General features: G+C 23.7%; 2 protein-coding genes across 2 annotated transcripts in view; one reads left to right on the top strand and one right to left on the bottom strand.

Moving 5' to 3' along the window:
* LOC117182600 overlaps nt 1-15,806 on the bottom strand; it is a 49,318-nt gene that overhangs the window by 11,680 nt on the left and 21,832 nt on the right. The window lies entirely within an intron of this gene.
* LOC117182601 (charged multivesicular body protein 3) lies at nt 2,591-14,393 on the top strand. The gene is made up of 4 exons (XM_033375696.1): nt 2,591-2,726; nt 2,792-2,852; nt 10,102-10,496; nt 13,399-14,393. Exons 1-4 carry the CDS (start codon nt 2,682-2,684, stop codon nt 13,558-13,560), a joined length of 663 nt encoding a protein of 220 aa, XP_033231587.1. The 5' UTR covers nt 2,591-2,681; the 3' UTR covers nt 13,561-14,393.

Here is a 15,806-nt window from a genome sequence, read left to right as displayed (position 1 = left end):
GTGAGAGGATGTTTTTGAACTCAGATTCGTATTCAGCAGGAAAAACTCATTCGGAAGCACTAGGTTCCATCTTATTCGCAAAACTCATGTAGGGCAATATTATATTTCAACTTAGCTTACTCTGATAAGTTTTGTTGAAAAAAAAGACCATACTCAAAATTCCACAACTTTTTGACAAAGAACCTTTAAATAAAATTTGCGTTGGACATAAGAATTTTAATAAATATTGTAATTTATTTTCTTAAAGAAATTGCACAATTTTATATTTATTTATACTTTACTAGCATAGTCAATAGCGCAGCTATTCAGTTTGGCGTGCGCAAATAATTTTTGATAGAAACTTACGAATAACTACTGAGGTCTTTCAAAAAGAAATTCTACAAAATTTTAAAAAATTGCCTTAAGAACTTTCAGGTGCTTTTTTAAAAAAATTTTGGACATTTTTTTTAAGTTTTGAAATATTTTAAATATTTACTTAAATTCAATTTCTTTAAATTAAATGAAATCTGCAAGTTCTAAATTATTTTTGAAAAGTTTTAAAATTTCTAAATATCTCTTAAACTTTACTTAAATTATTTCTAGAATAAAAAATCATTTTATATTATCCGAGGAATCAATAATTTAAAAAATACATAAACATTAGAAAAAATGTTTCTTTCGTCAAAATATTTAATTGCTATATTTTTTCAAGTGAATAAATTAACAAATTAATTTTTTAATTGTTGAATTTTAAGAATTTGCTGGTCAGGAATTGGACAGTGTCGGATATTTTGGTATTTCAGCCATTTTCTATGTCGAATATTGTCTTTTTCTGAAATTATACAGTTCCAGAATTATTTCTATCTAAATTTTTTCGTCATCCATTAAATTAACAACTAATTCATGAAATTAAAAATATTTCCGAAAGAAAAATATACAAAATATGAAATTCACGAAGTTAAAAAATTGCCGACAATTTTTAAATTCTCGAATATTAAAATACCTCAAAGTTTATGAGATTACCGAATTTGAAAATTTGCGAATCTAAACAATTAAAAAATGGTTAAATAATAAAACAAAAAATGGTAAATAATAAATAAAAAAAAACAAATTTATTTGATAAATATATTTTTTAATTTATGTATTATTTTAATTTTTATTATTAACCCAATTAAAAAAATTTAATGTGAAAAAACAATTGGTTCTGTATTCTCTTGATACAAGATAATGCAGATTTTCTGATAAGAAATTTTCGAGAATAAATGTCACATTTTAGAAAACAACATCATATTTTTTGTAAACGAAGTTGACATTATTTCTTATGACGTTGTTTTACCTTTTCGTTATTGATAATTAGTTCAATTTATCCAATTATTGTTATTATGATCATTTATTTATTTTTCTATAAAATCGTGACAAGGTAAAAATAAAGTCAAAACAGCAAAGTTGTTTCTCTCAAAAAGCTAAAAAAGAATCTCTTGACGCATTTTTCTATCTTCAATTTCCTTTTAAATTTAGAAAATTATATTACATTTTTTTGAAACCGAAGAAAATTAATTTTTAAAAAAGTAATTGGATTTCTAACAAAAACCATAAATTTTCTTTACATAGAAGGAACTTAAACAAAATAGTTCAATTCTCAACCCAAGAAATTAATTTTCTACTGAAATTTTGTTATAAATCGCCAGTCAAAAAAAAGTGTTTAATCTGCTCAAATCTTTTCAATACAGTTTTTTATAATCCTGCAAAATAAAAAAATTATTCAAAATCTTCGAGATTTTTTTCGGCATATATTCAAATTAGTTGAAATATTCAAAAGTTTAAACTAATCTTGTAAAATACGAGCTAATTCATTTTAAAAAATTTCCATAATTTAATTGTTCTCATTTCATATAAAGATTGAAACATTTAATAAACTATAAAATAGTAGCCAAGTGTTAAGAACAAAATCATTTTTCATGATTAAAATATCATTTGCAATCAATTCTATTTTATCAGTAATGCTTAAAAACATTTAGATATAAATTTTATCATAAAATAATATTACTTATTCGAAAATTTTGAATTATAAAATAAATCGTACCGTAATTTGTAAAATTTTTAATAGATATAAATAAACCTATATAGAATTTTTTATTAACATTAATTCCACGATCAATAAACAAAGTAGAAGAAATTAAATTTTGACATCTTTCATCAATATGCATCAAAATTTTCAACTTAAAAAAATTATACTTTCATAATAAAAGTTAGATCTTAAATTTTAGTACAAAATATAATGTTAAAAAGTCTGACCCACCTAAATAAAAAATAATAATAAAATGAAGCACTGAAAATAGAACTTTATATGAATCGAAGTGTAAAGTTTAAAAATGGAATCTCAATTAAAAAGACATCGGCAAAATTCGTAGTTTTGTACACGATTAGAACCCGAAATATCTCTTTTTATCCAAATTAATCATCGTGAAAGCATTAAATCTAGGTATGTAATGTGTTTGATGCATATCGATTAATTTCAAATTTCGCGCTTGATTGAGCTTGCGGCACGGTGGGTAAGGTAGAAAAGTTTGGTTAGGCGCCCCTATACGCATATGCACAAACCACAAGCACATAGGCTAGGCGTTATCCACATCAACCATCAACAAATTAATTGAATCGCATCTGTCAATTCTATTATCATTCTTATCGGTTTTTCCAAAAAAATGGGTCTTTTCGGAAAATCTCAAGAGAAGAATCCCAAAGAAATGGTTAGATTGTGACACAGAAAATTTAATAGAAACTTTTTTATTAATATTGATCTTGAAATTTCTAGGTTCAGGAATGGTCACATAAATTACGAAAAGAAGGTTATTCGATAGACAGACAAGTTAGAGGTGAGTAATTTACTAAAAATATTTCGATAAATGATAATTCCATCTTAGCTTTTTTTATTTGTTTCCTTTTATTGAATATACGTATGCCTTTCGAGAGTAATAAGAGCAATTAGAGACTTGGGTGTTCCTAACCTCACAACCTTGAAAAATGTTATCTATACATTTTCTTGGTTTCTACGAAATGACAGTGTACAAATTGGTATGTGATGTTCTAATTACAATTCATGATTTAATTTAATTTACATTATTTTTTTTTATATTTACTCGTTTTTTTTTTTTGTTAATAACTTCATTTGATATTAATAAATGTGTCGGCTAAAAATAGGCTTGTCAGAATTGTTCGTTTTTGTTTACTTCAGATTTAAACAAAACAAAAATCGTTTGAAATTGAAAACATTTTTATTACAAATTTCAAGAATTAAGAATAATTCTAAATTAATGATATAATATATTAATTATAATTGAATTATTATTGTAAATAATAATTCTAAAGAAACTATTTAAAATTGATACGCTAGTAATTTAATAATTTCGGTAATTTTAAATGGTTGCAATTTTAGAATTCTGTATTTCCATGTTGAACACAAAACTTTTAATTTTTCCCTTCCGTGGGTTTTAATTTTTCGGTTAAAAGAGAATTAGTTGAATTTTGGAAAGTATGATTAACAATTTGAAAATTATTAATTTTTAAGCGATTTAAATGTACATAAAATAATTGAAATTTTAAAGGGTTTGAGTATAAAATAAGTTTTATATCACAATCTTTGGCGAGTAAGATATTTTCCAGTTTTAAATTAAGTTTGCATTCGTTGAAGTATCACGGTTCCAGAGTAGAAAATTTTTAATTAATTTAAATTTAAAATTTCGAAATTTAAATCAGAATTCATTCATTTTTGTGATTTTTCAAATCAAAATACATGTTTTTAATGTTTAGTGCTTCGACTTAGAAATTATACAACTCCTTTTCTTAAATAAATTGTCTAAAATCGTTAAATATATATATATATGTTTTTTTTTTATTTTCAGACGCTTTCAATTCGAAAATATTATTTAAAATTTTAAAATAAAAATTTTAAATATTGTTTCAATAATCTTTAAAACATAATTTCTTAATATTTAAAAATTGTTTTAATAATGGTTTTTCTTAATCGTTTATATTTTTCATATTAAGAAATAAAACGTGTCTCAGTATCTTCCTTTATTAGACACACGCTTTCCTTATCCTATTTATTATATGATTCAAAGTCAATATATTTCTTGTAAAAAGGTTTGGTGATGCTTATCGACTTCCGCAAATGATTAGATGTTTGAAAAAACTGTGAGTGTCGCACAGAGAGTAGTATATTTTTTCTAAACTGGGAAAAATCACGAATATTTATCGGGAGAAAGTCGGGGGACGAAAATTTGAAAAATAGTGGCCACCCTGAAAATAAGAAATTATTTTTAAAAATTTCTGGCATCTTAAGAAAAAAAATTGTACTTATCTCAAAACCTTTCACAATCCTGAAAAAAAATTATTACGAGATTTCTATCCAACTCAAAAAATATAAATTTTAATGAAATTTTCAAAAATCTTTCTAAAGAATTTTTTTTAATGTTTAAAAACTTTTTAATGTTTTTAAAATTAATCAAATTTTCCCTAAAATGTTGGACCCCCCGTCCCCCAGCCTATGTTACTTTTTATAAAATATTTTCAAAAAATATGTCAGCACTGTCATTTTTAGAATTTTGAATCGTCAAACTTGAACTATTTAAAAAAAAAGAATTTAAATTGGCTTTATTTTTTATAATGCACATTAAACATTGAAGAATCTTGAATTGCAAATTTTCATAATTGAAGAAATTTTCATTGCAAATCTTCGCAATGGAAGTACATTTTTCAAGGAAAAGTTCAATATTACATAATTTTAAATCATAAAAATTCGAAATTATTAAATCGTCCGTTGTATATCTTAAAAATTGTAGAATTATAAATTGCAAGTCTATAAAATTAAATAAGTATGAATTTTAAGTCTTCAAAATTGAATAATTTTCAATTTTAATTCTTCAAAAATTAACTATTTCAAAAAAAACATTGAAAATTGTGTAATTAATTTTACATAATTTTAAATTGAAAATTTTTAAAGCTGAAGAATTTTCAATTGTAAATTTAAAAAATTCAACTATTCCAAACAAACATTCGAAATCAAAAACCTTCAAAAATATATATTGAATATTGAATACTTTTCATTAAAATATTGAAAAAAATCCATAACTTTCAATTGTTGCTCTTAAAAATTGTATAGCATTCAATTGTAAATCTTCTAGATTGAGGTTTTCTTAATTTTGAAAATTTACACTAAAAAATTATGCCTGATTTTATTTGAAATTTCTTTCATTTCTCAGGTTCATAATTGAAAAACATTACTCTTGATCTTGAAAATCATCCAAATTAAAAAAATGTTGTTTAATGCATATTTAAAATTAGGAACCTTTAATAAAAAATATTTAAAAAAAAAACAATATTCAAAACAACATCTTTCTAAATTATACACATTAGGATTTAACGAACCTATAATTTTACAACCTTAAGGTGTTTAAAATTTTTTTTAAACTCTTAACGTTAAAAGTTAAAGAAGTTGAAAGGATTTTTAATTGCAAATATATTGAAAATAGGTCAGTGTCGAAAATGGTAAACATCAAAAAGATTAAAAATGTCAAAATCACTTGGAAAAATATTTCTTTTAAATTAAAGAAACTGTTTCTTTAACATATTTTTGATTTATTCAATTCAATTCATTTGAATTATTCAATTCTTTACGAAAGGATTTAAGTATCTTTACTTCCTGTTTAATATGTCTTAAAAACTAGAAAATTATATGTAATTTAAAAAAAATAACTTGTTCTTCTGGGAATTTTTTGACAGAATGATGAAAAATAATCAAAATACGAAACTAACGTTATAAAGACTAAAATATCTGTATAATTTTATTATTCTTATTATTATCATTATTATAAAATTATACCAATACTGAAGTCTTGATGACGTCGTTACAATCTTTTGTTATAATTGCTGAACTTTAACGAATTGCTATAATTTTGGATTCACGGATTTTCTATAAGTTTTATTTGTTAAAAATAATACATAACAGTATCAATTTACCCGCCTTCCCTCCCTCCCCAAAAAACTGTAACGTACTTTACCCCAAAATAGATTTCATTTTGATCCTAAAATAATTAATTTAGAACTTTAAAGGATTAAATTGACACGCTCAGAAGAAAAGAAAACTAAAAAAAAAAACGTGCGGAAAAGCGAAGTAAAAACACGCGAGAGCAAAAACGACCTAAGAATTAGCGAGAGGTAAAACGACACAAGAATGAAGGGAGAGGATTCCCCCCACTTTGCTCCTACGAAAACCAGCTGCTCCTCAAATTTATTCTGCTTTTAAAATCCTGAGTTACCTAGAATCATTAGATTTGTTGTGAAGAGGAAAATATTTCCACCATATAATTGAATTTTTTACTAAAAAGATAAATGTTTAACGGAAAATGGACAAAATATTAGAATTTTCAAGAAGACAAAATAAATTATTTTTAACCAAAACAGATGCTTTTTGAAAGACGAAGAATAATTTAATAAAAAAACATTAACTTTTAATAACTGAAAGCAGTCCATTTTTAAGAAGAAAAAAAATTAACACAATAGGTCAATCTTTAATGAAAAAATAAATAAATTTTCAACTAGAAAAGATATATTTGAAATAAAAAATGATTCACTTAAAATTGAAGTGTTAAAAAATGTTTTTTCAACCGAAAGAATCGAATTTTTTATTAAAAATTTAAAATGATCAACCAAGATAATGAATTTTTTACCATAATAGATTAATTTTCAAACAAGAATGATAATTTTCTACTATAAAAGAAGAATTTTCCACTGAAAAAAAAAAATTTTTTTAATCAACAAAATTGTCAAATTTTTAACTCATAAATTAATATTAAAACTAAAAAAATAACTGCAGATTGGAATTTTAAGCAAAAAAGTGAATTCACAAACAACAAGGATAATTTTCTAACAATGAGATGGATTTTTAACCATATGCATACTTGGATTTGAATTAAAAGGGATCAATTTTTAACAAAAAATGGAATTAATACATGTTCAGTAAAAAAAAATTAATAAAAAGGCAAAAAAATTTATTTTTGAATGGAAAGAAGAATTTTCAAATAAATGAATTTTTACCACAAAGCCGAAATTTCAACTAAAACAAAATTCTATTTCAACCAAAAAACAATTTATTTTTAATCAAGGAAAGTAATTTCTAAACAAATAGTTTTTTAAAAAAAACAAACTTTTTTACCAGGAATGGAATAGTTCAATTTTCAGCTAAAAAAAAATTTTTTAACAAAAACATCATGATTTTTTATCAAAAATATCAGTTTTCGAAGAAGAAGGAAAAATTTCTACTAAAAAGACGAACTTTCAACTAAAAAAAAAAAACACTTTTTAACTGAAAATTCCATTTTTTGCTCAAGGTTTCAGTTGAAAAAATTAAATTTTAACACAAGAATAACATACAAAAAAAAAGAAATTTTAACCAAAATGTTTATTCTCTTCCTGTAAAAAAAATTTAAATAAGTAGATCAAAAATCATCATTCTATCGACAAAAAACCATTTCACTACATTAGTCGACAGCATAACAAGGAATTTAAATGTTAATTTTAAACAATAGTTCTCGTCATTCGCCTCAAATGCGAACTGAATTATTAATAGAAACAAATAAGAAAGTCTAACTCTCTTTTATTAAAGGCACTTCTTTTTAATTTGAAACTTCTAGTATTATATTTTTTTTTTATTGAGGTTTCAACTTTTTTTGTTGAAAATTTTTTTATTTGGTTTAAAATGAACTTTCCTGTTATAAATTCATATTGACATTTTTTTCTTTTTGGACTTAAAAAGCCTTTTTGGTTGAAAATTGATTTTTTGAACTGAAAATTTAACAATTCCATTTTTTGTTAAAAATGAATTATTTTTAGTAGGAAATTCAACTATGTAGTTGAAAAATCGTCTTCATTGATAGGAAATTATTCTTCTCGTTTCAAAATTGATGTATTTTTATTAAAAATTTCGTTCTTGGGTTGTAAATTCCACTCTTTCGTTGAAAATTCATTTTGTTCTTGTTGAAAATTTTTATATTTTGTTATAACTTACTTTTTTTGGTTAATAATCATATTTTTACTGAAAATATAGCTATTTCATTTTTGGCTGGAAATTAAACTTTTTTTTCAACACTTTTTTTCTTGTTGAAAATTCAACTGTGTGACGGAAAATTCATGCATTTTTTAGAATATTCGTTTTTCTATAAGAATATTATTCTTCATGTTTGTAAATTCATTTCTTTGTTTGAAAATGTAATTATTTTGTTGTTAATTCGATTTTTTTTAAATTAATTTTTGTAGCTAGAAATTTAACTGTTCCAGTTTTGGTTAAAGAGATTTCTTTTTTTGTTGTTGAAAATTAACTTCTTTCATTGAACATTAAACTATTTTGTTAAAAAGTCAATTTTATCTATTCCATTTTTGGTTGAATACTTATTTTTTAGATTAAAATTCATTTCTAAAGTTGAAAATTGCTTTCGTGTTTGCTTCAAAATTCGTCGTTTTTAAAGAAAATTAATTTCATCAGTAGAAAATTCATCTTGTTACTAGAATATTACTCTTGTTGTTTGTGCATTTACTGCTTTGTTTAAAAATTTAACTATTCTATTGTAAATTCGATTGTTTTTGCTGTTCAAAATTGATTTTTAAATTGAAAATTTAACTGTTTCATTTTTGGTCTAAAATTTATATTTGACATTAAAAATTAATTTTTTTATTGATAATTCAACTATTTTGTTAAGAATATGATTGTTTTTGGGCTGAACAAAAATTCAACTGAGAATTTAATTATATAATTTTTTTTTTAATTTATATTTTCTAGTTGAAAATTTATTTCTTTTTTCATTGAAAATTGAACTATTTGATTCGAAATTTATTTTTTTTTTTTTTTTTGCTTGAAAATTGACCGTTTTCAGTTAAACATTCATCTGTTTTGGAATTAAATTATTCTTCTTGTTTGAAAATGTATTATTTTGGTTAAAAATTCTTTTTCCTTTGTTGTTGATAATTGAACTATTTTGTTGAAAATTCAAGTGTTTGCTGAAATTTAATTTTTTATACTGAACCCTGAAATGTATCATCTTCAGCTGAAATTTTTTTTAATTTGAAAATTGAACAATTTTCTGTCATTTTTTTGCTTCAAAATTGAACTTTCTCAGTTAGAAATTCATTTCTTTTCGTTAGAGAATTATTCTTTTCTTTTTAATTCGTCTATTTCAGTCAAAAATTCATTTCTTTCGTTGAAAATGCATCCATTTTGTAAAAGCTTTTTTAATATAGTTTGAGATTATATTTTGTTCGAAATTTGTTTTCTTTTTCTTGTTACAAGCTTGATTTTTAAAATTTTGATTTATGTTTTCAGTAGAAAATTATTGGTTTGAACATTAAATTATTTGTTTTCAAATGAAATTTTTTTCTTGAAAATTTTAATATTTTGTTGAAACTTGGTTTTTTGTAGGTAATAATTTTTTTTTTACTTTCTCACTTGAAAGTTAATTTCTTTGTTTGAAAATTGAACTATTCCGTTGAAAATTCCATTTTTTATCCAAGCATTCAACTATTCGATTTTTGATTCAATATTTTTGCTTTAGATTAAAACTCGTTTCTAAAGTTGAAAATTGAGCAATTTTGTTGAAAAGATTTTTTTTCTCGAAAAATTAATTTATAATTAATTAATGAAATTATATAATTAAAATTAATTAAAGTTTAAAATTAATTTTTTCAAGTGGAAACTTAAGTATAAACTAAAAATTTCAGTAATAAAATGTATTTATAGTTATTTACCGCCCTGAAATCTTGTTTCCTATATATATTTACATCAGTAAATAATATTTTCCTTTTCGCAACAAATCTAATAATTCTAGGTAACTTAGGATTTTAAAAGCAGAATAAATTTGAGGAGCAGCTGTTTTTCGCAGGAGCAAAGTGGGGGGAATCCTCTCCCTTCCTTCTAGTGTCGTTTTACCTCTCGCTAATTATTAGGTCGTTTTTGCTCTCGCATGTTTTTAATTCGCTTTTCCGCACCTTTTTTTTGAAGTTCGCTTTTGCTCCAAGCGTGTCAAATTTGGAAATTTTTTTTGTTAGTGTCTTAAAAAAGTAATCGTTATTCCTCAGCAATTGAGCGAGAAGAGGACAAAGTTAAACGTTCCCTGAAGGACGCAGCGAAAAAGGGTGACCGAGATGTGTGTAAAATTTTAGCCAAAGAAGTGGTCCGTGCCCGGAAAGCATGTGGAAAGCTACACACCTCGAAAGCCCACCTAAATTCCGTATCGCTGCAACTAAAAAACCAGCTGGCAACAATAAGAGTAGCCGGCTCTGTTTCAAAATCAACTGAAGTGATGCAGGCAATGCAGTCGTTGGTCAAAGTACCAGAAGTCGCAGCCACAATGCGAGAGTTGTCGAAAGAAATGATGAAGGCCGGAATCATCGAAGAAATGATGGACGAGACTATGGAATCTATCGAAGATTCCGAAGATATGGAGGAAGAGGCTGACGAAGAAGTCGACAAGGTAAATGCAGGCAATTTCTACAATAGGCGCTTCAAAATAACTTTCAAAAATAATAATTAATCAATTTGAAATTTGTACATTCTGCTTATAAAATTCTCGTTTTTAGATATTAATGATCAGGGAAAAATGAAGTTTTGCAGCCAATCTGGTATAATACTTTTGTCAGTATTATTTAGTTGAAAATTAATCTTTGTTGGTTGAGGATTCAACTATTTTGATTCAATTTATTATATTTGGTTGAATCTAACTGTTTTTTATTTAAAATAAAAATATTTTTTAGTTGATATATTTATTATGACATTATTCGCCGCTGACAATGAATCTTTTTTGGTTGAAAATTGTACTACTTGGCTAAAAGTTGAACTACTTTGTTGAGAATTCATATTTTCGGTTTCTAATTTTTCTACGTTAAAAATCGTTTTTTTTTTTTATTAATTTTTTTTTTGTACTGAAAATTTAACGTTTCCAATTTTTTTAAGATTGATATTTTTTAGTTGAAAATGCATGTATTTTGTTTAGAAAAATCGTATTTTCCGATTGAAACTTTATCAATTATTTTCAATTTTAAAAATAATTTATAAATCATTGATTCCTAATTAAAGGCTTTTATTACATTTCAAATTCTATTCCATTTTTGTAATTATAAAAGAGAAGAATTTTTTTTTAAACTTATCAGCATTTGACTGTTAATTTAAAATCAGAAATTATGTGTAAATCAAATATTCGAAATTATTCATTAATTTGAATCCACTCAAAATTAAAATAATTCGGGTTAAAAGGATTTATGTTTTTAATAATGTTTGAATTTCACAGTTCTAATTTTTAATTAAAAGGAAGTAATTTTAGTATTTAATTTTTCCAGAATATCAGAAGCCTTTTGTTGTTTCAATTATTTGTATTAAGTTGCCATTTTTAAAACTTATACAATCAAATGTTAGAAGCGTTTGAAATCGAAGATTTTTCATCAAAAAAATTTGTTTATCAGCTGTGAATATAAATTAATTCATGATTTTTAAAATTCAACTGTATTTTAAGATTTAAAAAATTTTAACGTTGAAAGTTAGACTGATTCAATTTGAAAATCTTATTGAGTTAAAAAAATGTAAACGCCCGATTATAACTTTATCAACTAATTTTTATTTTAAAATTACTTCAAAATAATATATTTATAATTGAAGATTTTTCATTAAAAAAATTTGTTTATCAGCTGTGAATATAAATTAATTCATGATTTTTAAATTTCAACTGTATTTTAAGATTTAAAAAATAAATAATAATTGATCTCACAAGACGATTTGTTATCAATTTGAAATTTTCAGATTTTAGCGTTAAAAGTTAGACTGATTCCACTGGAAAATCTTATTGAGTTAAAAAAATGTAAACGCCCGATTATAACTTCATCAACTATTTTTTATTTTAAAATTACTTCAAAATAATATATTTATAATTGAAGGTTTTTCTTAAATTTCAATTATTATTTCAGTCTATCCATTTTAAACTATTCAATTAAAAGAATTTAATTAAGTAAAATAACAATCACTTAATATTTAAAAATATCTGACTGTTCATTTAAAATCAGTAATTATAAACCAAACATTCAAAACTAAAAGCAAATAAAAATAAACTTTGAACGTTACAATTTCAATTGTTTTATTTAATAACTTTTCATTTGTAACTCAAATTCTTAAATTATATTATAACTAACAATTAAACACCTATCATTCCTTCAAAAAAATCGAGTAAGTTGAAGAGATATTCAAAATAATTAAAAATTTGAAATCATTTTGTATGATTTAAACGAAGGCTTCAGAAGAATAAAAAACATTTTTTTGGAAAATGATTAATGATTTTTTTCTGTAAAATTAATTGTAGGAGAATATTTGAAAAGATTTAGAAAGATTCATAAAATTATCAAAATTAAATGTGGAAGATTATAAGGACATTTTTTTTTAATTTGACAGGATTTTAAAAAAGTTTGTAGAAACGATTTTAGAAAAAATTCGAATCATTTAAAAAGACGATTAGAAGTTTTGAAATAAAATTTAAAAGCGTCTTAAGACCTTTGAAAGGCTTGAGAAGAATAAAAAAACATTTTCTCGGGCAAATTGAAAGGGATTTTTTATTTCGAAAAATTAATTTTAAAAGAATATTTAAAAAGATTTAAAAAATTATAAAAAAATAATGTCTTTTTTTCATTTGGCAGGATTTTACAAAAAATTTTATGACAAATTTGAGAAAAATTTCGAATAATTTAGAAAGATGTTCAGAAGTTCTGGAAAAAAATTTGAAATAATTTAAACTTTGAAAATAATTTAACTTTTAATTTAAGAAGTGTTTCATTTATTTAAAAAGAATCGTTCAATTTTTAATGTTTCCAGCTTAAAATTATTTTAAATGATAATTTTTTTTAATTTACTGATTGATTTTTCAATTTAGAGCATTGAAAAAGATAATATGGTTTCATATTTTTGGAACTGAATCTAATTTAAAAATTTTTTATTTGGCAGTATAACTGCCTTTAATTTAAAACTGTTCAGTTGAAAAATTCAAGAGTTCCACTTCGAATGCATTAATTTGCAGCTCAGTGTTTATTTCTTCAAATGGAAAATTTTTGAGCTTTAAATTTCGATTTTTTAAATTCCATTGACCGTGAAAAATGTTTGCGAAACGATAAATGACCGGGATTTTTTTTCTTTGACTACAAGCACCACCTAGCATTATAGTCGATCCGGTGCCTGGTTGCAAATTTATTATTTAAAAAATTAGTATAATTATAAATTATTAATTATAACTTTTTTATCAGAAGCTACAATTTAAAAAAAATGATGTCACTATTGACACTTTTTATCTCTGAATAGGCTCCGAGACCTTTTTATCTTATTTAAAAAAAAATTATTTACAGATTTTATGGGAAATAACTGCAGGACAAATGGGCAGAGCTCCAGCTGTTGTAACGGACACAATAGGTGCTTCAACTTCGAAAGAAGAAGAGGAGACAGACAAAGATATCGACGAAAAAGAACTCGAGGAAATGAAAAATCGGTTGCAGAGTCTCCGTAGTTAGGGGGATTTTCAATTTTCCTCCCATCTAGTTTATTCCAAAGTTAATCAATCTTCTCGAGCACTGCGGGATCGTAAAAAAATGGCATAACTATTTTTGTAGTTAACTTCCTTCTTTTTGCTTCGTATTACTTGATATCGAGTAAAAAATCTGACACTCTCACGCAATATACGTATTTGGGGTTGCTTCAAGACCTGGAATTTTTAAAAAAAATTACTAATTTTTTTAGTCTCCTATGTATTTTCAAAGTTTTTATCATTATTTTGTTACTTTGCTTACTTTAAAATTTTTAATTTGAGAATAAAATTATTATAATTTTAGTATGTTTGTAAATTTTGATTAAAATATTATTAAAAATTATTCAGAATTCACCGGATTTTGAAGAAAGACTGGGGAGAAAATTCTGTAGCAACCCTGGTAGAATTTCTCGAAATGGGAGCACAATCTTGTATTTTTATTCCGAAGCCTGCTTTGTAGATTTTTCATGTTTACAGAAGATTTCATAACAAATTGTGGAACAAAGTATTTTAACTGTACTAAAACCAAGCTTAAAAATTGTATAAACTAATTTAAGGAATGATTAAATTATGGAATGTATTATACTTTTACGAGAGATGATGGTACGCATAAAATGTTAAATATTTAAAAATAGATCTGTAGGAAAAGTTTATGAGTGCAGCAAAAGAGAATTCTCAACTTTGAGAAAAGCAGGAGTTTAATAGCTTTTTTTTAACTTTTTGTTAATTTAACTGCATTATAACTCAGTTTTGATTCTCGGGTGTAAATATTGTATGTAGGCTGGCTTTCTTGAATGTAATAAATATTTAAGACTTAAATATGTTTTTTACTTTTAAACTAGAAAATAAACATGCGCGTGATACTTATTTTGTCTCGCGACATTTTTTAATTAAAATATAGATTTATTATTGATACAAAAATTTTGTATTTCACAGTATCTATTATCGAAAATAAAATAAAAGCAATGTTAATATTTTTGGTAACTGATAAAAATTGATATCTTAACTTCAGAATTAATACAAAGTAACCCATTATTGTTTGAAATATTGTAAATATTCTGAAAAATCAAATGAATTTTTATTAACAATCGAAACTTGAAAGAAAATGTTGTTTAAAATTGTAAATTTTCTTCTAAACCTAACGTCTTTTGTTTAAAATCACCGATTTCTAGCATTTTCAGTCAAAAAGTGTCGACATAACCTGAAAGTGTTTAAAAAACATGAATTTTCATCGAAATCTTTTTTTTTTATCAAAAATACCAATTTCCGACAAAAATAATCCGAAATTGTTAAGATTCTAAATCTTGTTAAAAATTGTAACGATTTTTGTTTTAAAATGCCAATTTTTCCTGTAAAACACTAACATAACCTAAAATTGTTCACAAATTGAGAATATTTCAAAGTTCAAACAAAGCTAATAATTTTTTAATAAAAATGTCAATTTTGTCAAAATTGTTCAAGTTTGTAATTTGTATTATTTCGAAGGGAAATTATTGGATTTAAATATACAAATTGCAGGTAAAATCTACAAGCATAACCTAAAATTGATGCAAATTGTAAATATTCTTTGACATCTAATAAACTATAAAAATACTAATAATTTCCATCGAAAAAGACTAACGAAGATTTTTTAAATTACCGATACCTGTACAAAATTTTAGTTAAAAAATGTTTAATCTTGCTGAAACTAAAGCTATTAAGTTTTTTAAACATTACAAATTTTGTTGTTTTTATTAAAAATACCAATTTTCGACGAAAAACAGTAACAGAAAAATGGTTAAAGTATTTTTAATCTTGTTCAAATAATGATTTTTCTTTTAAAATAATAAATTTTCCTATGAAACTCTAAAATGAATCTAAAATTGTTCAAAAATTAATCATATTCTTTCAACTCTAATAACTTTTGAATCAAAAAATCAATTTTCGAAGAGAAACGCTAATACAGTACGAAATTCTTCAAGTTTTCTAATTTTATTATTTTAAACAAAAATCATTGTATTTATATTTAATGATTTTTTGTTTAAAAAGACAACTTTCACGTGAAATATACCAACATAACCTAAAATTGTTAAAATATTCTTTGAATTCTAATAATTTGTTATAAAAATACTAACATTTCCTAACTAACTAATTTCCTTTGAAAAATATTAATTCAAACATTTTAAATCTTGTTAAAACAAATGGTTAAGATCCGTGAATCTTAAAAATATATTTTTTCATTATTATTAAAAA

The sequence above is a fragment of the Belonocnema kinseyi genome, chromosome 2, assembly GCF_010883055.1.
Source record: "Belonocnema kinseyi isolate 2016_QV_RU_SX_M_011 chromosome 2, B_treatae_v1, whole genome shotgun sequence".
NCBI lineage: Eukaryota > Metazoa > Arthropoda > Insecta > Hymenoptera > Cynipidae > Belonocnema > Belonocnema kinseyi.
The sequence above is the reverse complement of the archived record's forward strand: the minus strand, read 5'-3'. Positions and strand labels throughout refer to the sequence as shown.